The sequence below is a fragment of the Phyllostomus hastatus genome, unplaced genomic scaffold (assembly GCF_019186645.2).
Source record: "Phyllostomus hastatus isolate PE091 unplaced genomic scaffold, TTU_PhHast_1.1 phas_contig_98, whole genome shotgun sequence".
NCBI lineage: Eukaryota > Metazoa > Chordata > Mammalia > Chiroptera > Phyllostomidae > Phyllostomus > Phyllostomus hastatus.
Genome location: NW_025333999.1, coordinates 4845085 through 4872950, shown reverse-complemented (window position 1 = coordinate 4872950; position 27866 = coordinate 4845085). Strand labels below are relative to the sequence as shown.

General features: G+C 47.1%; 1 protein-coding gene across 1 annotated transcript; it reads right to left on the bottom strand.

Moving 5' to 3' along the window:
* Positions 1-3192: 3192 nt before the first annotated feature.
* LOC123828434 (cytochrome P450 4F3-like) lies at positions 3193-27498 on the bottom strand. The gene is made up of 13 exons (XM_045853394.1): positions 27424-27498; positions 26755-26953; positions 22616-22760; positions 20991-21044; positions 20771-20898; positions 10348-10469; positions 9371-9641; positions 8963-9029; positions 8644-8773; positions 5645-5778; positions 5499-5563; positions 5253-5335; positions 3193-5059 (listed from the first exon to the last, which is right to left on the bottom strand). Exons 2-13 carry the CDS (start codon positions 26950-26952, stop codon positions 4882-4884), a joined length of 1575 nt encoding a protein of 524 aa, XP_045709350.1. The 5' UTR covers position 26953; positions 27424-27498; the 3' UTR covers positions 3193-4881.
* Between the last annotated feature and the right edge of the window lie 368 nt (positions 27499-27866).

Here is a 27866-nt window from a genome sequence, read left to right as displayed (position 1 = left end):
AACCAGATTTGCAAGAGACCCAGGGTGGCAATGAAATCTGCCCAGGCCGACCCTGAAGGCATGTCCAGCGAGAGCCAGCTCTGTACACTGGGGCTGCCAGCTTCTTGGCAGTGGCACCAGGTGATCAAAGGAACTGGTTTGGGGGAAAATAAGGTGCAAGGAAAACTTCAGCCAAGTCATGAGAACCCAAGGTCTTTGGCATCAGCTTACTCTGGGTGGGACTTTTTGAGTGAAAACCAGCCTGACCACACCAACCACTCAGAAGGGGGCTCCTCAGGAGGCTCAGCAGAGACCATCGAGACCATCCTCATGGAGAGGGAAAGGGTGCTTCTCACCCAAAAACCAACAGAGTGTACCCTGAGGATGTCATTCAAAAGGAGCAGAGGAGACTGCAGAGGGAGAGATGTTTTGCTCCCCATTTAGGAACCTGCTTCACCAGCTTGTAAGGGGCCCTCCCAGGTGCAGAGGAGCTGAGTGAATGCCCACCAGGGGGGCTGCACAGGCAGCTGACATTGACCGAGGTTGAGCTGATGGACTGCATCAGGTGTCTTTGACCACCTTCCTGAAGCTTCTCTGAGTCAGTAAGATAGTGTTAGGTCAGTGGGAGACCACTGCAGGCAATCACAGAGGATTAGGGGAATGACATTTGTCCTCTAACAAAGGCTACCTTCATGTTTGGCTTCAGCTACTCCCTGTGGATTCCAGGAGCAGCTGGCTCCCTGGTCCCATGAGCCCAGGAGTGGTGAAAGCCCCCAGGTGATGCCAGCCTCTAGACGCTGCACCTTTGTAAATGGCCCCTTCATAAACCCTCTCTATTTGACTCATCTGAGGTAGCTGCCAGCACCTCACCATTCACTCCCCAAAGGGATGAAAGTGCTGAACAAACCGGTTATGTGGGCATTCGTGCATGTATGTCTAGGCACAGAAAAATCTGGAAAAGTACATCCAGTCCCTGAATGGGAGGGGAAGAGCAAGGAGCAACTTTTTTCTTTGAACTGTCCATACTTACTACTTGATTCCTTTTCTTATAGAAAGCTGCACAGCATTTTAAATTATAATTACTGATATAGCTAATTATAAATTATCTTTTTAAAAGGAAAAGTGCATAGCGTCATGCCTGGCACATTGTAGGACTGAAAATATAAGGCTTGTGAGAAGCCAGAGGACATTGTGTTAAGCACAAAAACTCCAGTCTCCAGGTCAAGTCCATTCCAAGCCCATGTCTTCGTTCTGTCATGAAATAAGAAAAATAATGCAATGCCCCCAGTCTTGGGTGAGAAAAGTGAGACACAGGGAGGTAGAGAGACCTGCCTCCATTCCCACAGCTGGTCCTGGCGGGAACCCTGGCATACTTTTTCCTGGGAAACTTCACGTGGCAAGTATCTGAGGCCTTGCACGACCCATCCATCGGGTTCCCCTCCTCCCCTTCCCCCTCGTCCTTCTATTGAATTGGCCACAAAGTCTGTTTCGTTTACTCTGTAAAATAAAAGACACGTTTTCATTTTCACCAATAACTTTCTTGGTCTGGATATTTTGAGCGTGTCAGCTATCTCCCAGCACTGGCTTCTAGTGGGCAAAGGTCAGGGTGCTGCTAAACATCTTCCAGTGCATAAGACAGCCCAAAGCAAAGAATTATTTGGCCAAAATGTCAGTAGTACCAAGGAACTTCACAAACCACCTTTGACACGTTCGATCAGTCACAGCACCTTCTCTACACACTGCACACATCTTTCTCTGCATTTCAGTTATGTTTTTACATTTCTTAAAATAATAAAGCATAACATGCCTAAAATGTTGCATGTTTTCTTCCATATTCAATATTAGAATGGCTGCACAAAACTTCCCCAGTTTTCATGTTTTTTTTTAAATGCACACGGATATGACAGGTGTCACAACACAATCTAACAAAACTGTTTCAAATGAAGTTAAAGGCAACTAAGCACTACTAGAACCATCCTGCAGAAAAAACATGACAGACTTTTTGACCAACCCAATATAATTCTTCAAAAATAGAAAACCATTCTTAGTTTAAAATAGGCCAGACTTGGTTCGTAGACCATAGCTGGTGGGCCCCTGGAACACAGGAACAGAGTCAATTGTGTATGTTGACCGTGTATCCTGACTCTGTTGGACTGGGCCTCCTGGAGCAAACTTGTGCTGTTATTTCCTCAGTCTTAACTCTTCCTTTGACCTCACTTTGCCACCAGCTAAGGCACATTTCTTTTCTCCATTGTGCAGCAAACCCCTTCGATGACAAATGTCTCCTCTTCCAGTGCACAGGGGCTTTGAGTTCCCACTAAGGGTCTTGATGGTGGATGAATGAAGGAGGAGGGGGCCTGAGGGGCCTCGGGACTCACTGCACCTGCGTGTGTGATCCTGAAGACACACCTGGGCCTAGGCCTGTCCCTTGTGGCTGTGGGGCCTTCCTCCTCTTCTGAGTGGCGTGTCTGAGGCTCTCACTGCTGGAAGGTTCAGAGATGACAGGCTGTTCGGGCCTGGCCTCCATTGGTGTAGTGTGTGTGAGTGAGTGACTGAATGTAAGTATATGTGTAACTGTGTGTGCATGTGTGAGTTTCCATGTGTATTCATGTAATTGTATGCACATGTGACCGTGTGTATTTGTGCACACATTTGAGTGCATGTAAGCCTGTGTGTGACTGTGTACACACACACACATGCACGAGTGTGGCTGTGTGTGTGACTATATGCAATTGTGGGGGGGTGCGTGTGTGTGCAAGGGTGTGAGTGTGTGTGTCTTGAAGTCACACTGTGGCTGTCTGCCCCAGGCTGTGCTCCTGCTCACCAAGGCAGCTGCTGTCAGAGGTCCCCATGCTGATCCCAGACCTCAGCCTTGCAGCAGGTAGGACATTCTGGAGAAATAATTTCCCTGCATGCGGCCTTGTCTAGTAAAGGTGGGTGCCTGTTCTCTGCTCTTCCCCAGATGTCCCCAGAGGGACTGAGCTCCAGATGCCCACAGTGGGAACTTCCTTTCTAAAGCACATGTTTTCTGCTGTCTCCCCTCCCTGTCTCCCCTGCCCACTGCCCTACAGGCATCTCTTGGGACCACCTCCCAAAGAAGCCACTTGCAGCTGAATTCGTGTCTCAGGATCACCTCTAAGTAAGGTATTTGCACTCAAGTCTTTGCATTAGAGTTTGCTTCCGGGTAACCCAAATCAAAACACACAGGCAGCCTTGCTCTTCCAGTCCCCACTGGCCTTTTATTATTTCTGTTTTACCGGAAAGGAACAGGAGGCTTAGAAAGGGCAAGTTACTCACCCAAGGTGACATCACTGAAGAGTTACAAAGCTGGGCTTTGCCCCTGGCCCTCTGACCCAAGCCCATGGCTTTTTTCCCTCCTGGATCCCCCTCCTTGCTAAGGGGCAATGGCACAGGAGAGACGTTCACAGGCTGTTACAAATCTAACGAAATATGTACAGGATGTCTGTGATGAAAACTTCAAGACACACATGAGAAAAAAACAAAGACACCCAAATTAATGAAGAGAATTGAGACCCCCTTCTGTCTTCCTCTCAGCTGCTGCAGACCCAGGAGACCTCCGTGTCCTGGAACAACTAGGGGCCAGGGGCGTCCAACCCATGGCCAGCAGCCTGCATGCGGCCCAGGAGGGCTATGAATGCAGCCCAACACAAAATCCTACATTTGCTGAAAACATGGGGATTTTTTTTTTGTTTTTGTTAGTGTCTGTGTGTTTAATGTGTGGCCCAAGACAACTCTTCTTCCAGTGTGGCCCAGAGACAACAAAAGGTTGCACACCCCTGGTGGGTGAGAATGGAGTCCAGGCCATGCATCTCTGGGGGGAGGGGAGAGAAAAAAAGAGTTTTTTCCCAGTTCCTAGCTTCAGGCCAGCTTTGCATCAAAGATCCTTGTAACTTCTCAGATGTAACAATGGATATTTTAAATTACTGAATCTTCTACTGATAGCTTTCTTTTTTAGCATTTGTTCTTTTTCTTAACATTTTGGGGGTTTTGTTTTATAGTCTCCTTTAACAGCAGGGTGCCACATTTCCCAAAATTTAAAGTTAACTTTTAAGATTTTTTTTAAATTTAAAATGTGGAGCGTGATGCAAGAAAGAAGGGAAAGGGAGGAAATGAATCCTCACTAAGGACTGAAGTCTACCAGACGATGGCTGGGTCACGTGGCACGTGCTTGCTTATTCAGACCCCCAACAGGGCATGAAGTGGCCCCTATTGGTTAATAAAGGAACTGAGGCTCAGAGAGGGACACCATGTTCCTGGAGCTAAACAGTCAGCAAATAGCAGACTGGGGTTGTGATTTGGGGAGCAAAGTCCAGGCTGTGGTGGATCCAGGGTCATCTGACCCTGCCTGCTTCTAGGTACCCCCTCCACTTTCCTTAAACAGTCTTGTCCCCAGGATGCAAGGTGATCCTCATCTTTAAGGAGACATTGTAACAGTGACCATAGGGACACTGGGAAAGATTGAGAGGTGACGAAAGACTGGGTATATTAGGAGATCAGAACGGAGGTTAGGGTGGCCAGAGTGTAGTATTGCTATGGGTTCTCCTGTGTGACTCAGTCTCAAATGTACTCTTAAAGCCCATCCTTAAATCTGGTCCCTCTCCTGCTCAGACACCTGCCATGTTTCCCCATTACCCGCACTACAAAGCCCCTGCTTGGACCCTAGGAAAATCCGCAATCAGCGTGGGGCCCTGTGGTGGGCAGGAGAAGCAGACAGGGTCTCAGGCTCAGAGAAACCTTGGCCCCCTCCACCGGCCCCGCCCCCGCGCTGGGGGGCCGCAGGGAGGCTGGGGCAGCAGTCACAGCACAGTTTCCCACCCCATCCCCCGGGACTCTGCACAGGGACGTGTGTGGGGTCAGGGCGGTGATGGGGGGCCGGGGGTGTCACTGAGCGCCCGTGCCCAGCGGCTGCACCCGCAGCCAAAGTCCGCCCTCTGCCCGCAGAATCAGCTCGGGCTTCCTGCGCGGCTCCGCATCGTCAGGCAGGACTCTGAAGCGCAGCAGCGTGAGCGCCAGCACCACCTTCATCTCGGCCATGGCGAACGTCTGCCCGATGCAGTTCCTGCGTGCGCGAGGGAGGGCGTGGGGCCTCCGATTTCGCCCGGGACCGGGCCCTGGACGCCGTACCCCACCCTACGCCCGCCCGCAGCGGTAGCGAAGGGGGTTAACCGTGCCTGGGACCCCCGTGCGGACTGGCAGGTGAGCTGAGCCCAACCGTCCACACCCCATCCCCACTCGACACCCGCGGGCCTCACCTGGGCCCCACAGAGAAGGGAATATATGCCAGAGGTGACCTCTTCTGGGGTATTTCTGGGTCGAAGCGGAAGGGGTTGTATACCTGGGGTTGAAGAAAGGCGGGCCTGCTAGATGGGGTTTCGCAGAACGCACAGCCATCCCCCAAAAAGACATGTAGATACAACGGAGGGGGAGTGTCTGGTTTCCCGGGTCTGGATCCCGCCCCATCACCGGGTCCCAGGATGCCAAGAAGGAAGGGGCAGCACCTCAGGGTCCGGCCAGACTGAGGGGTTGTGATGAACTCCAAAGATGCTGATGACACAGATGTTTCCTGGGGTGGGGGGAGGGGGCCGTCAGGACGAGGCCCAGGTTGGCAGGACTACCTCCCTCCTCCCCCTGTCATCTCCATTACCTTTGGGGATGACACGTCCATCAGGCAGCATAATGTCCTGGGTACAGCAGCGGGAGATGACCGTGACTGGAGGGTGCAAGCGCAGACTCTCCTTGATGCACATGGTCAGGAAGGGTAGCTGGGCCAGGTCCTCCCTAAGGAACAGCCCAGCAGTTACCCAGGGAGCAAACCCGAGACCCGCCCCCACCAGCTCCATGAGGTTCTCTCTCTGTAACAAAATAAATTCCAGATGGGTCAAATATCCCCAAACTCATACCTACCTTAAACAAATAGACACCCTCTCCCCACCAACCTACCCCATGTCCTCCTGCCCCAGAAGATCCTCTTCCCACCTCATTCTGACCCTCTCTCCTATAACAAAATAAATTCTAGATGAACCCCAAACTTAAGCATTAGAAAGTCAAAATCACAAAACTTGCTAGAAGAAAATGTAGGCTGGTGTTTTTAGAATCGTTTCTGAGCAAAACACAACAGTCACAGGGCAGTCTTAAAAGCATTTATACCATTGCATACAATTCTTTTAAATTGTATAATTACCAAAATATAAACATCTTTATCATGGACTTAAAAGGGTATTTGAATAAATAAGATCCGCTCTGTACTCTAAGTTGGGATGACCTAATGTAAAAGTGCCAGTTCAGTCTAAATTAATCAATATTTAATGCACTCCAATAAAAATCTACTTTGTGTGTGTGTGTGTGTGTGTGTGTGCATGTGTTTGGAACTTGGTTATATTATTCAATTTGAAAAAATTAAAGTCCATTAAGAGCTAGGTCAATTTAAAAAGAAAAGATCAGCCCTGGCTGGTGTGGCTCAGTGAACTGAGCACCGGCCCGTGAACTGAAGGGTCACTGGTTCAGTTCCCGGTTGGGATGCATGCCTGGGTTGCAGGTGGGGTCCCAGGTTGGGGCCTGCAAAAGGCAGCCAACTGATGTTTCTCTCTCATATCGATGTTTCTCTCCTTCTCTTTCTCCCTCCCTTCTCCTCTCTCTGAAAATAAATAAATAAATAAAATCTTTTAAAAAATAAAAATAAAAGATCAAAGAAAGGGAACTCAATCTACCAAATATTACGACCCATCACAAAAGAGCAGTAATTAAAAAGAAAAAAACCAAACCGCTGTGTGGTATTGCACAAGAACAAGAAAACAGACGTATGGAGCAGAGTAGAGAGCTTGGAGACCACATGCAAACAGGTGAAATTTGAGCATCCAGTAAAGGAGGCCCCACAAACCCCTAGGAAATGGACAGACAGTTTGCTGGGAGGTGCTCATACAACTGATGATGTGGAAATGAAAAGAACTAGATCCTCATCTACTCCCTGCACAAGGTGATGAGTGTGTCAGCTAACCTCACTGTACTCCTTGTGCACGCGCATCATGTCACCGCATTGTGCACCTTAAACCTGCACAGTGTCATATGTCCATCACAGCTCAACAAAACTGGGAGGAAAAAAGATGAACTTTTATAGTCTTTGTCAACCATTTCACATTATACTATTTGAGTTTTCACCAAGTGTGCAATTTTCTGAAGATGGGAGAGAAACGTTTCTCCACATTACAGGACAGTGGTGCTGAGGTAAGCCTAGAGGTGGAGGACACCACCTGCAAAGTGTTTGTCCAGCCTAACATCTCCTTTCCACCCTTCAGAACTTGGCCCAGAATCTGGACCCCGGGTCCCCAGGCCCCAGCTCATACACTCCAGTTTGTCCTTGTAGTCACAGGGAGATATTTCTAACGCCCATATCTGACCTGTCTCTCCCCTTCTCAGACACCTCCCATGGCTCTTCATTGGCCGACGTTAGTCATGGCTTTCCCTTCGAGAAAGAGTCTGCTGTGCAGCCACAAGAACAGCTGGCTGACAGCCTCCCCTGTAGGGTCTGTGGGCACTGCTGCAGCATTCACACCAAGGCCACACTCACCTGGACAGCCCCTAGCCGATGACTGAGCACATGGCCACTGCTGCCTGATTATTTCTGCCCAATGTGGGACCCTAATGGCAGCATCCCTGCCCACTTTTATCTTTTATCCAACATCAACTTCCCAGAAGAACTGAAGTGACACTGTTGGAAACTCCTAACATGGTTTCCAAAGCACTCTCAGGGGGGCTTCCATGACCAGTTCAGCCTCATTGGGGACCCCTCTGATTCTTCACACTGCAGATGTTACAAGGATCCAGCCACCTTTACTCCCTCCCAAACATGCCAGGCTCACTCTTGCATGCTTCTGTCCTGCCCTTTGCACAAGCACTCCCCCTGGTCAGGAGCACTGTTCACTCCCTGTGGTGAATCATATTTGCTGTTTTGCTACCCAGTCTCACCTCCTTTCCTCTCAGCCCCAGCCCTGCCCAGGTAGGACCCAATCAGGACTGGATGCTGAGCTGGGAAAGGGCAGGCAGTGCAGCCATGTTTACTGAACGAATGATGGATAACTTTTTACCCCTGAAGACATCTTGGGAATCCCTGAAATAGACTATTAGGTGGTCATTAGAAAAAAAGCACAAATAAGGGGAGTGGGGGTCTTTGGAGAAAGATTGCAACACCAGGCAGAAATGCAAGGGAGGGGAGAAGTTCATTTACTGAACATAGGCTGGGTGGCCTCTGCTTTATACACATTGTCACAATTCTTCGAGCAGCCTGTGGGCGTGAGATTCAGACACACACACACACACACACACACACACACACACACACACACAATTTGCAGAGGAGAAGAGTGGCATTCAGAAAGGAAAACTGACTTTATTAAAGTCACATAGCAAGTTAGTGAGACAATAAATGGGGACACTCAGATCTTTCTGTCTCTAAAGCTGGCAAATTTCCCCTGCCATCCAAGCTGGATACCAGACCCTGCCTCCCAACTCTGCTTCCATTCACACCAAATGGGATGACAGAGTGACAGAATCAACAGCAACAAAGAACTTCCCTCTTCCCCACTTCGGGAGCACAGCCAATGTCGGGGTGGTGGGGGCTCAGGAAGAGCCATGAGAACCTGCACTCACCATTCAATCTCTTTAGGCTCCCGGTCCCCCAGGAGCTGTTGCACCTCCTGCCGGCAGCGCTCCTGGTATTCTGGGTGCCGTGCGAGGTTGTACAGGACCCAGGACAGGCCACTGGCTGTGGTGTCATGGCCTGAGAGGCAGGCAGACAGGCTTGGGAGTCTGGGCTGCTTCCACACCAGAGGTGGGTAGCACCCTTATGTTAAAACCCTCAGGGAGGGTGGGGAGGATTGGGCTGGATGGGGGTGGCCCAGGGTCCACCTGCCAAGTCCCTGTGATGGGGAGACCCATCCCCTCTGTGGTCCCACCCTGGGACCCTTACCCTCGAACATGAAAGTATCAGCCTCAGCTCTGATGTCCTCATCTGATAATTTCTTCCCATCTTCATCCTTAAGAAAGGGAAAGATGCCTTGGATCACAGTGGCCCTGAGGGTGTCTGTGTCTAACCTCAAACAGTCCCTGAAGCTCTGTCATCCAAGCAGGATCCTTCCCTCATCAGCTCCAGAACTCACCCCACATGTGTCCTTCCTGGTCTCCTGCCTCCTGTTTACTCCTTCCAGATAGCCTTCTACACAGTCATGGCCACAGCTTATCTCAGACCCATTCCTCCCTTCCTCAAGCACCCTGAATGGCTCCGTAGTGCCCTCTGCTTCAAGTCCAGGTTCTTCGATCTGACATTTGAAATCAGTGTCCATTCTACCTCTTGAATTCAGATCCCAGAGAAGCCCACCTTGGCCAGTAGGAGCACATCAATGAAGTCCAAAGTCTTGGTCTTAGCCTTGGCTTTGAGGAAGTCATGAGAACCCTGACTGATGAGGGTGTGACGCCGCTCCTGGATGACGGCGTCCGTGAAGTTGTGCACCAGGTTGCAAACCCTGCGGAAGCGCCGTCCATCAGGGGTGAGTTGGTACAGGAAATCCATGTGCAAGAATATCTGCTGGCTCCGTTTTGTCACGAGGGCACTGAGCTCCAAGATGGCAGCAATATATTCACTGGGATTCCTGCAAGAAAGACCAGAAAAAGCAGCTCCTTAACACACATGATATCTTGGGAGGTCCTCCCAGCTAGAGCTCAAGACCACATTCGATCCAGAAAAGGATGCTCTCCACACATGCTTCCATCTCTCTGAGCTTCCTCATGTCCTAGGCTGCAGGACAAAGCTTAGGCATCATGCTCATCCCCTCTCTCCCCTTTGCACTATCTGGCCCTGCCCATTCTTCCTTGGCTTCTCTCAAATATGTCCCATTTTCTCCACCAAACTCAGTCCTCCTCTTCACTCTCTCCTTGCATCCTGTGTGTACACAACAGTCAGTCATCTCTAGACTCTAGAGCTCAGCTTAGAGCCAAAACCTTCCTCTGCTCAAACACCTGCCATGGCTCCCTGGAAACCTCAGGATAAAGTTCATACCTCTTTGCCTGGCTTTTCAATGGCCCAAATATCTATCCCCTGCCAAGCTCTCCCACCTCATTTCCAAGATGTCTCCTCACTGGTACAGACACTCTGCTCAGTCCAGTCTTCTGGCTCTTAGCAAACATTTCTACCTACCTGAAGGGATCACTCTTTCTCTTTCCCCATCCTTGTCCTTCAGTGTCCAGCTCTGACCCACCTCCTCCAGAAAGGCCCTTGTGATTACCCTAGTCAGTCCTCCCTCCATCTACTCCCTTTGATTTATGGCTCATGTTCTCAGGTTCTGGGCAGAGACTCACTCCTGGCAATTGCTGTCAAAACCGAAGACACATTTCTGCAGACTGTCCAGTGTCATGAGGCTGATGTGTTCAAACATATCCAGACGGGTGTTGCCCTCTGAGGCCAGGCGCTGCCACTTGGCCTGGACAGAGAAGGGGACAGAGCAGGGCCTTCCCTGAGCCCTTCCTCCAGCCCAGCCACCTAAATGGACTCCCCCAGACCTGCCTTTTGGTCCTCTGCCCCAGGCACCCATCCCCAGGAAGGACTGGGCGTGAGTGGGAGTGGAATCTGTTGCTCTTAAGACATGAAGATTCATGGCTGGGAGTCAGAAGACCTGGGTTCAAGGTCATTGCCCTCCTCTGGGCTCCATCTGTCAAATTTTCAGTGAAGTTAAGAGGACCTGTTTTGGTGTCAGACAAGCTAGGTTAAAATTTCTGATCAACCACTCAAAATTCACTCCTTAGCTATGTGAACTCAGGCAAGCTCCCCAAACCCTCTGACCTTCTGTTCTATCACCTACAAGTGGCAATCATAATCATCTCATTATTTCTGGCCAAGATGGAGATGTAGGTAACTTTGCCTCCTCCCACAACCAAAAGAAGGACAACAACAAATTTAAAAACAAAAAATAACCAGAACTGCCAGAAAGTCATACTGTATGGAAGTCTGACAACTAAGGAGTTAAAGAAGAAACATTCATTCAAACTGGTAGTAGGGGTGGAGGTGAGCAGCCAGGGCAAAGGGGACACGTGGCAAGGCAGCGGCTGGCAAACCAGGTGGTCCCACATTTACATGTGGATGAACCAGGAAGAAGAACTGGAGAGTGAGACACACCATGCAATGCAGGATTCCAGTGCAGGGAAATAAAGCCTCAAAATGTCTGGCTGTAAAAATCTGTGGAGGCTGTGGTGGTGGGAGAAACTCCCAGCCTCACAGGAGAGTTGTTGGAGAGAAACACAGGTCCTAGAACATACACAAGCTCACCCATCTGGAATCGGCACCAGAAGGGACCAATTTGCTTGTGGGTAGTGGGGAAAGTGACTGAAAGCTGGGCAAGAGATGAGCAAGTTGTTCCCTCTCTGATCTCTCCCCCGCATACAGTGCCACAACACATGGAGTGAGTTGCCCCACCCTAGCAAATACCTAAGGCTCTGTCCTTTACTATGTAACAGGCACACAGAGACAAAAAAAAATATGGCCCAAGTGAAAGAATAGATTGAAGCTCCAAAAATAGAACTAAGTGATGACGATATAGCCAACCTATCAGCTGCAACCTATCAGATGCAGCATTCAAAACACTGGTAGTCAGGATGTTCACGGAAATGGTTGAATATGGTCACAAAATAGAAGGAAAAGTGAAGGTTATGCAGAGTAAAATAAAGGGAAAAAAAAACAGGGAACCAAGAGTGAAGGGAAGGAAACCAGGACTCAAATCAACAATTTAGAAGAAAAGAAATAAACATTCAACCAGAACAGAATGAAGAAATAAGAATACAAAAAAATGAAGAGGCTTAGAAACCTCTGGGACAACTTCAAACGTTCTAACATCCAAATCATAGGGGTGCCAGAAGGAGGAGAGGAAGACCAAGAAATTGAAAACTTATTTGAGAAAATAATAAAGGAGGGCTTCTCCGATCTGGCAAAGGAAATAGACTTCCAGGATGTCCAGGTAGCTTACAGTCCCAAAGAATTTTGACCCAAGGAAGCACACATCAAGCCACATCAAAATTACATTACTCAAAATTAAAAAGAAGGGACTTGGAAGATGGCAGTGTGGTAGGAGGGAGCAGATTCCACTTCCTCCTACACGCAGGAGAAAAACTAACCAATCTACAGAGGAACAGAGCAAAAAGCCAACAACATCACAACATTTATGAAAATTGGAGATAAAAAATTATAGCGGACATTGAAAAACCAGACAGTAAGGAGACTGCTTCAGGAAAATAAGGGCCTAGGGATCAGCTTGAGGACCAGGGAGGTTGCAGCTCCCAGGCCCGGTGCTTCTGGGTCTGCCTCAGGGCACTGGGGAGAGAGCTGGGTCAACCGCTCCCTCCCTGTCCAAACAAGGATTGAGCAGCACAGAGCAGCAAGGATTCAAGCACTTCCTTGCTTGAAGACACAGAGAGGGGAGTGAGGACTGAGAGACAATCACACAGGGGCTGCGAGCACCCACGCATAGCCCTGGTGAGCCACAGCCTGTGCGACCAAGGGTGGCCTGGCCATGTGCCTGTGCCCCCAACCTGGAGATAGTGTGGTTTTGTGGAAGACCCAGACCCCACAGCCCTGAACACAGAAAAGGCACGGGTGCTCCACGGGATCCCCGGTGCCCAGGCCATGAACTCCAAGGGAAGTGCGCGCCCCTCAGGATCCCCAAAGCTCACACTGTGAACCCGGAAAAGGCTCGGCTCAGCAGGATCCCTGAGCCCGCAGCGGTGAGCTCCAAGACCATGCTTAGGAGTGCCCAGACCCACACCCAGGGCCCTGAGGAGAGGCAACAGACTGGCTCTGGGGAGACCACATGGCTAGCCCTGGGGACAGTACTTCAGAGACTGACTGAGTTCTGACTGGGAAGGAAGAAAAGCGATTCCAATCGCCCCTTAGCCTGCTGAAGCCAGCAAGACCAGAAAAGCTGTTGTGGCCAGTTAGAAACCAACAAGAGGTTTTTTTGTTTGTTTGATTTTATCTTTTTTAAGTAACTTTTTATTTTTTAATTCTTATTATTTTTATTCTCTCAATGTCTTATGCTTCTCTTTCTTTCACTCTAGTGTTATTCCTTCCTTTCCAAATTTATCTCTTCTTCATTCCATCTTCTGCTTTTTTCCTTTTTTTTGAACCTGCAAGTTATTGCATATTTGTATTACCTTTTTTTCATTATTCTTACATTTTTAATTTTAATAGTATTTTGGTATTCCTCTTCTTTCTGTATAGTCTTCTTTGCTTGGCTGCTTATATTGTTATCATTTGATAGGTTTCCCCTGTTATCTCATTCATAGTGTATTGCTAATTTACTGTCCTTCATTTGTGTTCCATTAGTACACTACTCAAGGTTCTACTCCCTATTCTTGTTATCTAGATCTCATAGATTCTGTCATATGATTGTTGCTCTAATATTACTGTAAATAAGACCTATTCCATATAATTGTAAATACTACACAACACCCCTCCCAGATCTCAGCCCACTTTGCAGTTTCCCAAACTCTATTACTGTAGTGGTTAACTCTATTCTCTCACACACTACATCTATCTACTATTCTTTACTCTCACTCTGTCTCAGAATCTGACCTCCCACAGCCTCACTGCTTTCTAGATACAACTCACAATCCTTCCCTCCCCAATAAGAGTCTTATCTTCTTTCCATCCTTTCTAAAAAGTGGCTAGTTGGGTGGAAGATCACGGTTAACACTATACATAACCAAAGGATCTCCTATCTCTTCTCTACTGGCTGCTACTGTAAGTATCATAGAATACTCTGTTGCTGTCCTAAACCATTTTGCCTTACCCCTCTAATTGATCACGAAAAAGAATAGAAGGAAGCTGTGGACACCAGGATACCCGAAAGAAACTGCACCACTGAATCTCACAGGTATTCTACCACAGAAGTTCACACTATAAACCCAGGGAACCAGAACAGATCAATTTAAGAGACAGAGGCTAACAAGAGGAGTCTCACAATCAATGAGAAGACAAAGAAACAATCCCCAAATTAAGGGAAAGAAGGAAGCCTCAGAAAGAATGCTAAATGAAATAGAGGCAACTCAACTATCAGATATTGAGTTCAAAGCAATGATTATCAGGAAGCTCAACGAGCTCACAATGAGCTACAAGAAATTACAGGGAAGTTACAATGAACTCACTGCAAACTGTATCAACATGAAAAAGGAAATAGGAACTATCAACAAGAGCCAAGAGGAAATGAAGAATACAATTTCTGAACTGAAGAACACATTAGAAGGAATGAAAAGCAGGATCAATGAAGCAGAAGATCGGATCAGTGAATTGGAGGACAAAGTAGAAAAAAACATGCAGACAGAGCAAGAAAAGGAAAAGAGACTCAGAAAGAATGAAGAGGAACTAAGAGAAATGCAAGACAATACAAAACGTAATAATATCCATATAATAGGGATATCAGAAGGAGAAGAAGAAGAGTAAGGGATAGAAAATCTATTTGAAAAAGTAATGATGGAAAACTTCCCTAATTTGATGAGAGAAAAGGTCACACAAACCCAGGAAACACAGAGAGTCCCAATCAAGAGGAACCCAAAGAGGCCCACCTCAAGACACATCATAATTAAAAATAGCAAAATTTCAAGACGAACAGAGAATCTTAAAGGTAGGAAGGGAGAAACAGGAAGTAACATACAAGGGAGCCTCAATAAGGCTAGCAGCTGACTTCTCAGTGGAAACGCTTCAAGCCAGAAGAGAATGGCAAGAAATATTTCAAGTAATGAGAACCGGAGGTCTGCAACCAAGGCTACTTTACCCAGCAAGGCTCTCAATCAAGATAGAAGGCCAAATAAGAAGCTTCCAAGACAAAAGAAGTCTGAAAGAATACACCTCCACCAAACCAGCTCTGCAAGAGATACTAAAGGGACCGCTTTAAGGAAAGGAAGGGAGAGAGAGAGAGAGAGAGAGAGAGACAAACATGTAAATGGCAATGAATAAGTACCTATCAATAATAACCTTAAACATAAATGGATTAAACACTCCAATCAAAAGACATAGAATAGCTGAATGGAAGAAAACATGACCCATACATATGCTGCCTACAAGAGACCCACTTCAGGATAAAAGACCTACACAGACTGAAAGTGAAGGGCTGGAAACAAATTTTCCAAGCAAACAGACAGGGAAAAAAAAAAGCCAGGGTAGCAATACTCATATCAGACAAAATAGACTTCAAAAAGAAAGGCCATAAAGAGAGACCCAGAAGGTCACTTCACAATACTCAAGGGAAGAACCCACCAAGAAGACATAAACATTGTAAACATATATGCACCTAACATAGGAGCACCCAAATACATAAAGAAAATCTTAGAGGACTTCAAGAAAGATATTGACAGCAACACAATTATAGTGGGGGACTTTAACACCCCACTGTCAAAAATGGAATCATAGTCCTAGATCTTCCAAACAAAATATCAACGAAGATATGGCATTGAACAATGCCCTAGATGAAATGGACTTAACTGATATATATAGAGCCCTCCATCCCAAAGAAGCTAAATATACATTCCTTTCAAATGCACATGGAATATTTTCAAAGATAGACCACATGATAGGACACAAAACAAGCCTCAACAAATTCAAGAAAACTGAAATCATACCAAGCATTTTCTCGGATCACAAGGGACTGAAACTAGAAACCAAACCCAAGGGAAAAAACCCAAAACACTCAAAATCATGGAGATTAAATAGCATACTATTAAACAATGAATGTGTCAAGAATGAAATTAGGGAAGAAATCAAAAAGTTTCTGGAAACAAATGAAAATGAACTCACAACAACCCAAAACTTATGGGACCCAGCTAAGGCAATCCTGAGAGGTAAGTTGATAGCAATACAGGCCTACCCCCCAAAAATAGAAACATTTCAAACAAACAACCTAACCCTATGTATACAAGAACTCAAGGAACAACAACAAAGACTGCCCAGAGCAAGTAGAAGGAAGGAAATAACCAAGATCAGAGCAAAATTAAATGACCTAGAGGCTAAAAGCACAATTCTAAGGATCAATGAATCCAAGAGCTGGTTCTTTAAAAAGATAAACAAAATCAATAAGCCTTTAAGCAGACTCATCAAGAAAAAAAGAAAGAAGACCCAAATAAACACAATCAGAAATGAAAGAGGAGAGATTACAACTGATACCACAGGATTGCAAAGGATTGTAAGAAATTACTACAAAGAACTGTATGCCAAGAAATTTGAAAACCTAGGTGAAATGGACAAATTTCTTCAAAAAATGTAATCTTTTAAAACTCAATGAAAAAGAAGCAGAAAGCCTGAACAGATCAATAACAGCAAATGAAATTGAAGCAGTAATAAAAAAACTCCCAACACACAAAAGCCCTGGACCAGATGGTTTCACAGGAGAATTCTACAAAGCATTTGAGGAAGAGCTAACCCCAATCCTTCACAGACTATTCCAAAAAATCCAAAATGATGGAAGACTCCCAAACTCTTTTTATGAAACCAGCATCATCCTAATCCTAAAACCAGATAAAGACACAACAAAGAAAGAAAACTTCAGGCCAATATCGCTGGTGAACATAGACACTAAAATCCTCAACAAAATATTGGCAAGCCACACCCAACAATACATTAAAAAGATCATACACCATGACCAAGGGGAATTCATCCCAGGGATGCAAGGATGGCACAATATCAGTAAATGTAATACATCACATAAACAAAAGCAAAGACAAAAATCATGTGGTCATATCAATAAATGCAGAAAAAGCCATTCGATAAGGTACAGCACCCATTTATGATAAAAACACTCAGCAAAGTGGGAATAGAGGGAGCATTCCTCATCATAATAAAGGCCATATATGAGAGACCTACAGCCAACATCATACTCAATAGGCAAAAACTAAAATCTTTTCTGCTAAGATCAGGAACAAGACAAGGCTGTCCACTTTCACCACTTCTTTTCAATATAGTACTGGAAGTTTTAGCCACAGTGATCAGACAAGAAGAAGAAATAAAAGGCATCCAAATCCTTTGGAGGAAAAGGAAGAAACAAAACTGTCACTGTTTGTAGATGACATGATAGTACATAGAAAATCCTATAGACTCGGCCAAAAAACTGCTCGACCTAATAAATAACTTTGGCAAAACAGCGGGATACAAAGTCAATATCCAGAAATCAAAGGCATTTCTGCACACCAACAATGAAACAGCAGAAGCAAAAATCAAGAAAAAAATCCCATTTGATATAGCAAAAAGAAAAATAAAATACCTAGGAATAAACCTAACCAAAGAGGTAAAACCTGTAATCAGAAAACTACATAACACTGAAGAAAGAAATCAAGGAAGACACAAACAAATGGAAACATATACCGTGTTCATGGATTGGAAGAATTAACATCATCAAAATGTCCATACTACCCAAAACAATTTACACATTCAATGCAATACCTATTAAAGTACCAATGGTATATTTCACAGACATAGTGAACACTTCAAAAATTTATATGGAACCATAAACGACCCCAAATAGCTGCTGCAATTTTGAGAAAGAAGAGTAAAGTAGGAGGGGTCACAATACCTGATACTAAACTATATTACAAGGCCACTGTAATCAAAACAGCCTGGTACTGGCATAAAAACAGGCACACAGACCAATGGAACAGAACAGAGAGCCCAGAAATAAACCCAAGTCTCTATGGTCAATTACTATTTGACAAAGGGGGCAGCAACATAAAATGGAGTAAAAATAGCCTCTTCAACAAATGGTGTTGGGAGAACTGGACAGCTATGTGCAAAAAAAAAAAAATGAAACTCAAGCACCATCTTACACCTTACACAAAAATAAATTCAAGGTGGATAAAAGACTTAAATATAAACTGTGACACCACTAAAATCCTAGAGGAGAACATAGGCAGGAAAATCTCAGATATTTCATGCAGAAACATTTTTACTGACATGTCCCCTAGAATAAGGAACATAAAGGAAAGAATAAACAAATGGGACATCATCAAAATAAAAAGCTTCTGCACAGCTAAAGAAAACAGTATTAAAATAAAAAGAGAATCAACTGTATGGGAAAACATATTTGCCAATGATACCTCAGACAAGGGTTTAATCTCCAAAGTATACAAAGAACTTATACAACTCCACTCTAAGAAGACAAGCAATCCAATTAAAAAATGGGCAAAGGACTTGAACAGACACTTCTCCAAGGAGAACTTGAACAGACACTTCTCCAAGGAGGACTTCTCAGAGGATTCAGACACATGAAAAGATGTTCAATATTGCTAGCTATCAGAGACATGTAAGTTAAAACCACAATGAGATACCACTTCACACCAGTTAGAATGGCCATCATAAACAAAGCAACAAACAAGTGTTGGAGAGGTTGTGGAGAAAAGGGGACCCTAGTGCACTGTTGGTGGGACTGCAGACTGGTACAACCACTATGGAAAACAGTATGGAACTTCCTCAGAAAACTAAAAATGGACCTGCCTTTTGACCCAGCAATTCCACTGATGGGACTATATCCTAAGAACCCTGAAACACCAATCCAAAAGAACCTATGCACCCCAATGTTCATAGCAGCACAATTTACAATAGCCAAGTGCTGGAAGCAACCTAGGTGCCCATCAGTAAATGAATGGATCAAAAAACTATGGTACATTTACACCATGGAATTCTATGCAGCAGAAAGAAAGAAGGAGCTCCTACCTTTGCAACAGCATGGATGGAGCTGGAAAGCATTATGCTAAGTGAAATAAGCCAGGAGGTGAGAGACAAATACTATGTGATCTCGCCTTTAACAGGAACCTAAACAACAAAACAAAGAAACAAGCAAAATATAGTCAAAGACACTGAAATAGAGGACAGGTTGACAATGACCAGAGGGAACAGGGGAGGGAATTTCAGGGAAGAATGGGAACCCATTCTTACAGGAACCCATCCTTACATGGGTTTACAGGAACCCATTTGGTTATAAAAAACAGATGGACAAAAACTGGGGGGGGGGGGTGGAAACGGCAGAGAGATGGGAAGGGGTGGGCTGGAATGGGAATAAAGGACAGAAAAATGTACTTGAACAATGATTAAAATAAAATTTTTTAAAAAGGTTAAAAAGAAGGAGAGAATCTTAAAAGCAGCAAGAGAAAAGGAGACAGTTACCTACAAAGGAGTTCCCATAAAACTATCAGCTGACTACTCAAAAGAAACCTTGCAGGCAAGAAGGAGCTGGAAAGAAGTATTCAAAGTCATGAAAGGCAAGAAGCTACATCCAAGATTACTCTATCCAGCAAAGCAATCATTTAGAATGGATCAGATAAAGGGGCAGATAAAGTCCTCCCAGACAAGGTAAAGTTAAAGGAGTTTATCATTAGCAAGTTCTTATTATATGAAATGTTAAAGAGACTTATCTAAGAAAAAGAAGATGAGCAAAAATATGAACAGTAAAATGATGAGAACATGACTATTAACAACTGAACTTAAAAAAAACTAAGCAAACAACTAGAACTGGAACAGAATAACAAAAATGGAGATCATATGGAGGGTCATCAGCATGTAAGAGGAGAGGGAAGAATGGGGAGAAAGGTACAGGGAATAAGAAGCATAATTTATAGGCACAAAATAGACAGAGGGAGGTTAAAAATAGTGTAGGAAATGGAAAAGCCAAAGAACTTATATGTACAACCCATGGACATGCTGGTGGGAGGTGGGGTGCTGGGCAGAGGGGAATAGTGGGGGGAAAATGGGACAACTATAATAGTATGATCAATAAAATATATTTTTAAATAATTAAAAAAATAATAAACAATAATCATCTCTACAAATTATACAACATATGCCATAGAACCAGCACATCATTTTTTAATGTACAGTAAATGTTAAGTAAGTAATTGTTAGCTATTATCATCATCTTCATCATCATCATAGTGGTAGGTGACTGCAAAAATATTTCCCTTCTTTTTGTCCCTCCCTATATCCTCATCCTTTTCAATGAGACACTGCAGTTCCTCCATTAGGAGGTGGAACCTCTTTATCACCTATTGAATTTGAGCTGGATATCAACATGCTTCAGCCAATAGAAGATGGAAATGATGGTGTGCTAATTCTGAAACTGGGCTTCAAGAGTTACTACATGTTTCTACTTGTTCTCTTGGAATATAGTTTCCACTATGCAAAGAGTCCAGGCTAGCCTACTAGAAAATGAAAAGCAAATGCAGGAGTCCAGTTGTATGACGAAGGCCATCCTAGACCAGCCAACAGCTGGTCAAGCCTCAAACATGAGATGGATCTGTGCCTGAATCAGCAGAGCTGTCTACCAAACCCCATCAAGACCCCAGACATTGTGTGATTCCAGCCAAGACAAGAACCACTCAACTGATCCATCACCTCATGAGCAATAACAAATACTAATTTTTTCAAGTCCATGAGTTTTAAGGTGGTATGTTATGTGGAAAAGGCTACTATTCAATATTTATTGTTACCACCTTGAATTTAGAGGGCTTCAGGGAGCAGACTAGAAACTAAAGCTTTCTGACCACTAGTGCCAGGAACAGGATTCATTACGTCATCTCCACCACCATTTAAAAGGGATTATTATTTCAATTTTACAGATGAGGAAGCCGAGGCTTAGAGGGGAAACTCATTGGCCCCAAAACCATCCAACAGAGCCGGGACTCCAGACGATGTGTCTGGGGCCAACCCCCAGCCACTTTCCCAAGGCTTCAACTGGGACCCTGAGTTGAAGAGACTCACGTGCATGATGTCTGCACTCTTGTTGAAAATCTTCATGTAGGGCTTCAAGATTTCAAAGTGGAAGGCAGGTGTCAGCAGACGACGGTGATGGCTCCACTTGTCACCAGCACTCAGCAGAAGCCCATCCCCTAGTAGAGGCAGCCACAGGGAGTGGGCAAGGGCAATGCCTTCCCCTGGTCCCCCAAGGATGCCCCAATCCCCTTCATCCCTAGTTACTCACCCAGCCAAGGCTTCATGAAGTTGTAGAAAAGTCTATCCTTAGGTGCAACAGTGGCTGACATGAATGAGGACCATCAGGGACCATGCAGAGGGGGAGGAGAGAGACTTTTGGAGAGGGGAGGAGGCACCTAGCCAGGAATAGCATTCCCTCTCCAAGTCCAGCATAGCAGAAATGGGACAAAGGCAGAGAAAATAATAAGGAAGGCGGAGGCAAGGGGAGACCAGATCCCAAAGGCATACCCCTACATGCTTAGATGTACCCCAACATGGCATGATATGCCCAGCACACCTTGACATGGTTCCTACATGATTCAACATGTTCTACACACCAGAGCAGAGCCCAGCGCTCTACTAGATGCCTTTACAGGGACCTCAGACAGCAATCTTCCCAAGAACTATCTGACATCTCTTGGGATATCCAACACAACACATGTGTTAACATGCCCTGACATGTCCCCAACATGTGTGTCATGGCCTGACATAACATGACATGCTCTGACATGGACAAAAAACCATCTTGCATGACCTCAGTGTGTCCCACAAACAGGACTTAAATACGGTTCATTACTGTCCCATCATAGCTCAGGGGTGACCCAGGCTTTCTCATGTTCTCCTCCATAGGGTTCTCACTCAGCAGTACGTGCTTAGCTCAGGGGCTCTTCTGTCCTTAAAGAGACCAGGGGATGCTGCCCTTCTCACCATGAAGAGCTGCCACTGTTCCTTCTAGAACACACCCCAAGGCCAACCAGACACAGTTAACCAACCTGGGGGTCTGGTGGATGTTCCCCCACAATAGGCCGGCTATCTGTCTTCCCATCCCAAATCACCTTCTAGCTTAGGGTCCCTCCCATCAAGGGCAGCTAGGGAGGGCAACTGAGAAAAGACAGAACTAAGGAGAAGCTTCTGCATGCTCTGTGGCCTTGAGAAGTCACTATGCCTCTCTGAACCTCAGTTTTCTCACCCAGGAAGTGCCCATCTAGCAAGGATGTTGGTAGATGGACATCTGGGATTGGCCTGTCCAGAGTCCCTCCCCTTCTCTGCTCTCAATTCAAGTGGTCAGGAGGGTGGCCATGCCAATCCAGCCTTCACTCCAGAGCTAGGCATATGGCCCCGAGCCTGGGCAATTAGGTCACAGTGATTAGATAAGGAACTGGTCCCTGTAACCCAAGCCAGGTCAATTTAAGGAATCCTTTCATTTTCCCTGGGTCTGTAAGAAATGAGCTCCCTTTTCCAGGGCAGGTGAGCTCTGGGATGCCTTTTCACTAGCACAAGGGTGAAACCAGTGCAGAGTAACACAGAACTCTGAGATGAAGACCCATTTCCAATGGCATTCTTTAAGACCTGGATCCAGGTGTGCCTCAGGACAGTCCTCCCTGAGCTTTTCAGTCAATAGATCTCCCTTCTTTATTTAGACCAACAATGATGAGACTCCATCACTCAAACTGAAAGACACTTTGGCAACTGGAGAGAGCCAGGGACCTTCCCAGAGTCACCCAGCAGGTGAGAGTCCCAGCTATGGTCTCTGTCAATGTTGCCCCATCCTCCTACTCAACCTGGTCTCTCTAGGGGTGGGAAGGGCTAGGAACAGAAGCAAGGGAAGGGGTTGGGGGCTCCTGAGAGAGATACCTGGGGCCTGGAGCAGAGGGGCAATGAACTTAGGGTGGATGAGCCGCAGGACAGGGTAGAAGGGTCCAAGCCACCAAAGGTGAATGTCACGGAAGTAGTGGCCCAGTTTCTCTATCAGCTGCAAGCCCTCCTCATTGGTCTTCACCTGTGAATTAATGGGGATGAGGCAAGGCCTGGAAGAGGGCCACAGCTTTCCACTGTACTCCCTAACCACCACACCCCACTCACTCCTTTAACTGCTTCTGCCTGGATTATTGGTCTACACTTGTCTCCATCTCACTATGTCAGCTTCTGTCTGTTGGCCTCTGTCTTTTCTTGTGCCTATCTACCTATGTCTTTCCCTGTCCCCTCTCTCTTTTTATTTCTCTGTTTCTTTAGGTAGATGAAACAGAAAGAGAGAGATGATAGATAGATAGTAGATAGATAGATAGATAGATAGATAGATAGATAGATAGATATAGATAGATAGATAGATAATGGATGGATGGAAAGAGGTAGATTACTCAAGGTCTGGAGGTGAGAGAGCCAGCACCTGGCTGTGAGCAGCAGGAAGGAGTTCAGTGCAGCTGGAGTGAAATGGGTAAATGGCAGAGAGAGGCAGAGAAGGGAGCAGATCAAGCAAGGAACAGTGAGTGGGTAGAGGCAGGAGATTGATTGTGAGGGTGATGGGGAGTCATGGAGGGCACGGAGATGAGGAGACACTGATGGAGAGTTGGAGAGATGGACAGAGAAATAAGGGCAAATAAAGAGAGAAACAGAGAGAGTGAGGGAAGGACAGAGAAGAACACAGAGAGAGACAGGTAAATAGTACATACACAGTGCACATGCATCTATCTCCTGCTTCTATGCATGTGTCTGCCTATCACCTATTCATCTATCATCTCTATCTATCAATCTATCATTCATCTATATATGTATCATCTATCTGTATCTATCAATCTATCAATCAGTCTATTCATCCATCATCTATCATCTATCCATTCACAATCTATCTATTCATCCATCGTCTAGTCATCTGTATATATATCCATCCATCCATCACCTGTTTTTCTATTATCTGTCTATACATCATCTATCCATCATCTCTCACAGTATATCCTGTCTATCTATCTCTCCTGAAGCTATGGACGTACCCATTCATCGTACCATTTACAAATGAGAAACTGAAGCCATGTCACCTAAAAAGGGAAGGAGGATGGATCCTCTCCTCATGAGGCATCCTCTCCAGTCCCTCAGGATGCCCCATCAGAGCCTGACAAATACCCCAGGTGCTCTAGGCAGGTGAACATAAGTTGTTTTCACTTTGTGACCTGCTCCCAGCTCTCCAAGGACCCTGAAGCATTTGATGGGATTGTTCCAGAGAGGAAGAGTAACTTAGCTGAGGTCACACAGCAAGTAGGACTGGAGAAGGGAAGAGCACCTAAGGCCATGTTCCATGCCCAAGCCCTTGGAGGGGGAGTCAGAGCTGCGGTAACTTTCTAACACTCCCTCTGACTCCAGGGCTCGCTGAAATCATTCTAAGAACCAGAATCTCAGCCCGCCTTCAGGACGAGCCTGGAACCTCCAGTTCTGTGATGAGCTGGCAGGAGGAGTGGGGAAGAGAGGAGAGGACGTGGTTGCTCATCAGCTTTGGCCTTGGAAGACCAAAGGAGGTGATTGCAAGTTCACCCAGGCCCAGAACATGGCCTCCACCATGACATCATCAAACATTCATTAAGTGTATGGACACTGTAGATATTGTGTCTACCCCCCAGGGCCATTACCTAATAGGTGAGATGGATAATAAATAATTGGTCAATTAACTGTTTAAGTGTGAGCAGGACCAAGTCAGAGGTCAAGGTCTGGGAGTCAAAAACAATTTCCATAAAGAAGTTACATTTCAGCTGCAAGTGGGAGGATGAGGAGGAATCAACCAGGAATTGACAGAAAGGGAAGTGCTTCCAGTCAAAAGAGCAGTATGAGCCAGGCCCTGGGGTAGGAGGGCCTTGAGGCCCTGGGGTAGGAGGGGCTTGACTCACTGGAGCAATAGAGCAGGAGCTGGCGGGGGGCGCGTGTAGATGGGGTCAGCAAGGGCAGGCAAAATTTAGTCTTTATCTCCAGAGTGATGGGCAGTCATCAAACAGTTTTTAACCAAGAAGAGGCATGATCTCAACTAAATTTCAGAAAAATCTCTCCAACCCTAAAGAGAGAGAGGATAATAGGAAACAAGAGCCAAAATGAGGAGACCAGAGAGTGAGCTGGGAGAGGCTTCCGAAGAAAGATGGTGGTGGATGGGACTGGGGGTGGCAGGAGGATGCAGAGAGGGGACAGGCTGAGGAGAGATTGTGGAGGCGACACAGCCAGGTGTGACAAAGGACCAGATGTACAGGTGAGAGAAGAGAGGGGCCAGGAGACCCTAAAGGGTGGGAAGTGGGCAACTGGAAGGATGAACTAGACTAAGGGCAGAGGCAGAGTTGGGAATGGAGCCATAATTCAGATTCTGTCTTGGGGGAATGAGGTATTTATGAGATCCCCATGTGAGGAGGGGAGGAAGGGGCTGAACACACAGCCTCAGACTCAGGGGAAACATGACCCTGGAATTCACTTATGCAGCGGGGACTGATGGTCTGTCTACTCAGGAGCTGGAGCCCTGGATAAGGAGGCGGCCTTGGGAGAAAAAGGAGGGGTTAGGACTCTGGGGGATTCCTACATGGAAAGGTGCCGTGAAGGAGGAGCCACAACTACAGACAGAGTCACAGAGCAGTCAAGAAAGACTAGGACAGGGACTCAAACTGGAACCAAGAAAACAAAGAGGTTCTAAGGTAGCAGAGTGGTGAGTAAGGTCAGAGTCGCTTGGAGGTGGACGAGATGGGACTGAGGGACCTGGAGTTCACATGCCCCTCACAGGAGCATGATGGGGGTGGGCCAGACGGGATCGGGTGGGGAAACGGAGGCAACAAAGGAAGACAAGCCTGTCCGTGAGGAGAGAGCCAAGCAAGCAGACAGGAGGTTTTGTGCAGATTGCAGTGCACTGGAAATGGGCGGGTGGGAGGTTAGCTGTCACCCTTCTGTCCCATTTCACGACCTTCTCTAGCATCATCATGGAGCACCAATCAGACAACGTGGTGATTGAGCTCAAACAGGCAAAGCTTTTCCAAAGGGCTGTGAAGGAAAGCTCGAGTGGCAAGAGACTTCAGCCCATGTGCAATGGGTGGCATCCAAGCTAAATGCATCCAAGGAAGTGGAGTCAGAAGGAAGCAGTTGGTCAGGGATGGAGAAGGGACTGGGAACCCTGGCAGGGACTTAGATGGGAGAGGAAGAAGAAGAAAGAAGCTAGGAGGAAGAGGGGCTTCTGCTCAGAGGATGCAGCACTCAGGTCAGTGGCTTTGGAGGTAGAGCCTTCAAAGGTGATGACAAACTCCAAAGTGTGACTGTGGCAATAGGGGGAGGGTGCAGCATGGACAACACATCTCTGGGGAGAAGACCAGGAATTGGGGGTGGGCAAGAGCCCCCTCCAGGGAGCTTGGTCTTGAGGGCAGAGGCCAGAGTGATTCCCTCTGAAAGGTGGAGTGGTAGACTTTGATCCCAGTTGGGCAATGGGGCCCACAGATAAACAGAGAGGAAGGAGGATGGTGGGCAGGGTTAGAAGGCCAGAAAAGAGAAGTGCCTGAGGAGGGGGAGGAGAGACTGTGGCCCAGCTCTGTCCCCATGGGGGAAGGGATGGCAGAAGTTACAGTTAATTCCTCTGGGGAAGCAGAGGCCCAGAGAGGAGCAGACACCGGCCTGAGGCCAACAGACATGGGTCAGGCAGGGAGAGGACACAGGGAGGCCTCTGGTCCGGTGGTGGGGACTATGGGGACACCAGTAGACCTGGCTCTCTGCAGCCTGCTGTGGGAAGCCCTCAGAGGTGCACTGGTGGGGAGAGACAGGCAGGAACAGGAGTTGGAGCAGTCTCGGAGTGAGGAAGGGTAAAAGCAAGAAAGGTTTCAGGGCATGAGGTGCACTGAGGACAGGAATGGACCTGGTGGGGAGTGAGGAAAGAGAGCCCCCTTGATTCTCTGCTGCCCTAGAACTCAGCCCAGCACCTGAGCTCCATTCCCAATCCCCCGGGGAGCCCACCCACCCTGACGACTAGGACTCATTTTGCTGCCCACACTCACCAGACCCAGGTGACCCAACAACCAGTTCCGCTTTGGGGGCTCTGGGAAACATCGGAGGCGGCGGCAGTTGTCATAGAAGGTGTAGGCCCAGGCCAGGACTCGGGCCAGGAGCCAGGAGGTCCCCAGCAGCAGCAGGAGGAGCCACGGGGAGGCTGCCAGTGGCCCCAGTGCCAGCCAGGACAGGCTCAGCTGTGACATCCTGCAGGGCAGACAGAGGGGGCACTCCTGAGGCCAAGGAGGGGGCGGGTTGGGGGGCAGGAATAGGTGAGCTCAGAGGCAGAGACCAGCTCACAGACAGAGGGAGGGGGCAGAGGGTGTGAGGGACAGGGACACAGAGGGCCAGGTGAGTGCTGGGGACAGGGAAGCGAGGGCTCAGAGGTGGGTGAATGGGTTCTCAGGAGAGAGGGGAGACCCAGGGAAATGCAGAGGACGAAGGAGAAGAGACAGAGACAGAGAAAGACAGAGGGGGAGAAGGAGAGAGAGGGAAGGAAAAAGGAGAAAGAAAGATGACTGAAGAACTGCTGAAAGGAATCAGCCAGTGGAAGGTTGCCAGGAGCTCCTGTTACAAGGAAACCATGCTGCCCCGGGGCCAGCTTGCTCCCTGGAGCCACCACAGCCTTGGCCAGCACCCTTCCCCACCCAGTCAGCCCAGCAGCCTCAGCCTGGTACCTTCTGCCTGGAGCACCAAGTCCCACGAAACCTCTCGCTTCCCCCACCCTCCCCCTGGGGTCTTGGTCCCTGCTTGACCTCTAACTAGGGAGGGCTGGGCTTGAGTCAGCCAATCCGTGCATACCAGGCTGCTTCCTCCCAGATGGCAGTCACCCAAAACTTGGAGCTAGAGCCTGCTGGGTCCCAAGAGGAACCGGCTCAGTGTCACAAGGTGTGGGTGCTGGGTCCTCAGGACTCAGCACCTCCCTTGTGGGGTGGAAGAGCAGGTTGGAGGTGGGCAAAAGTGACTCCAGGCCTTCAAATTCACTTCCTCCCCTACCTTGCCAAGGCTAGGGTTTGGCAGTTAAAAGCTTGAACTTGATCATGGAGTCCTGTCCCAAGCACCTCCCTGGGGCCTCCAGGGCACACAGCCCTGCCTCCAGGCAGCCCAAGGCCTGTGCTGA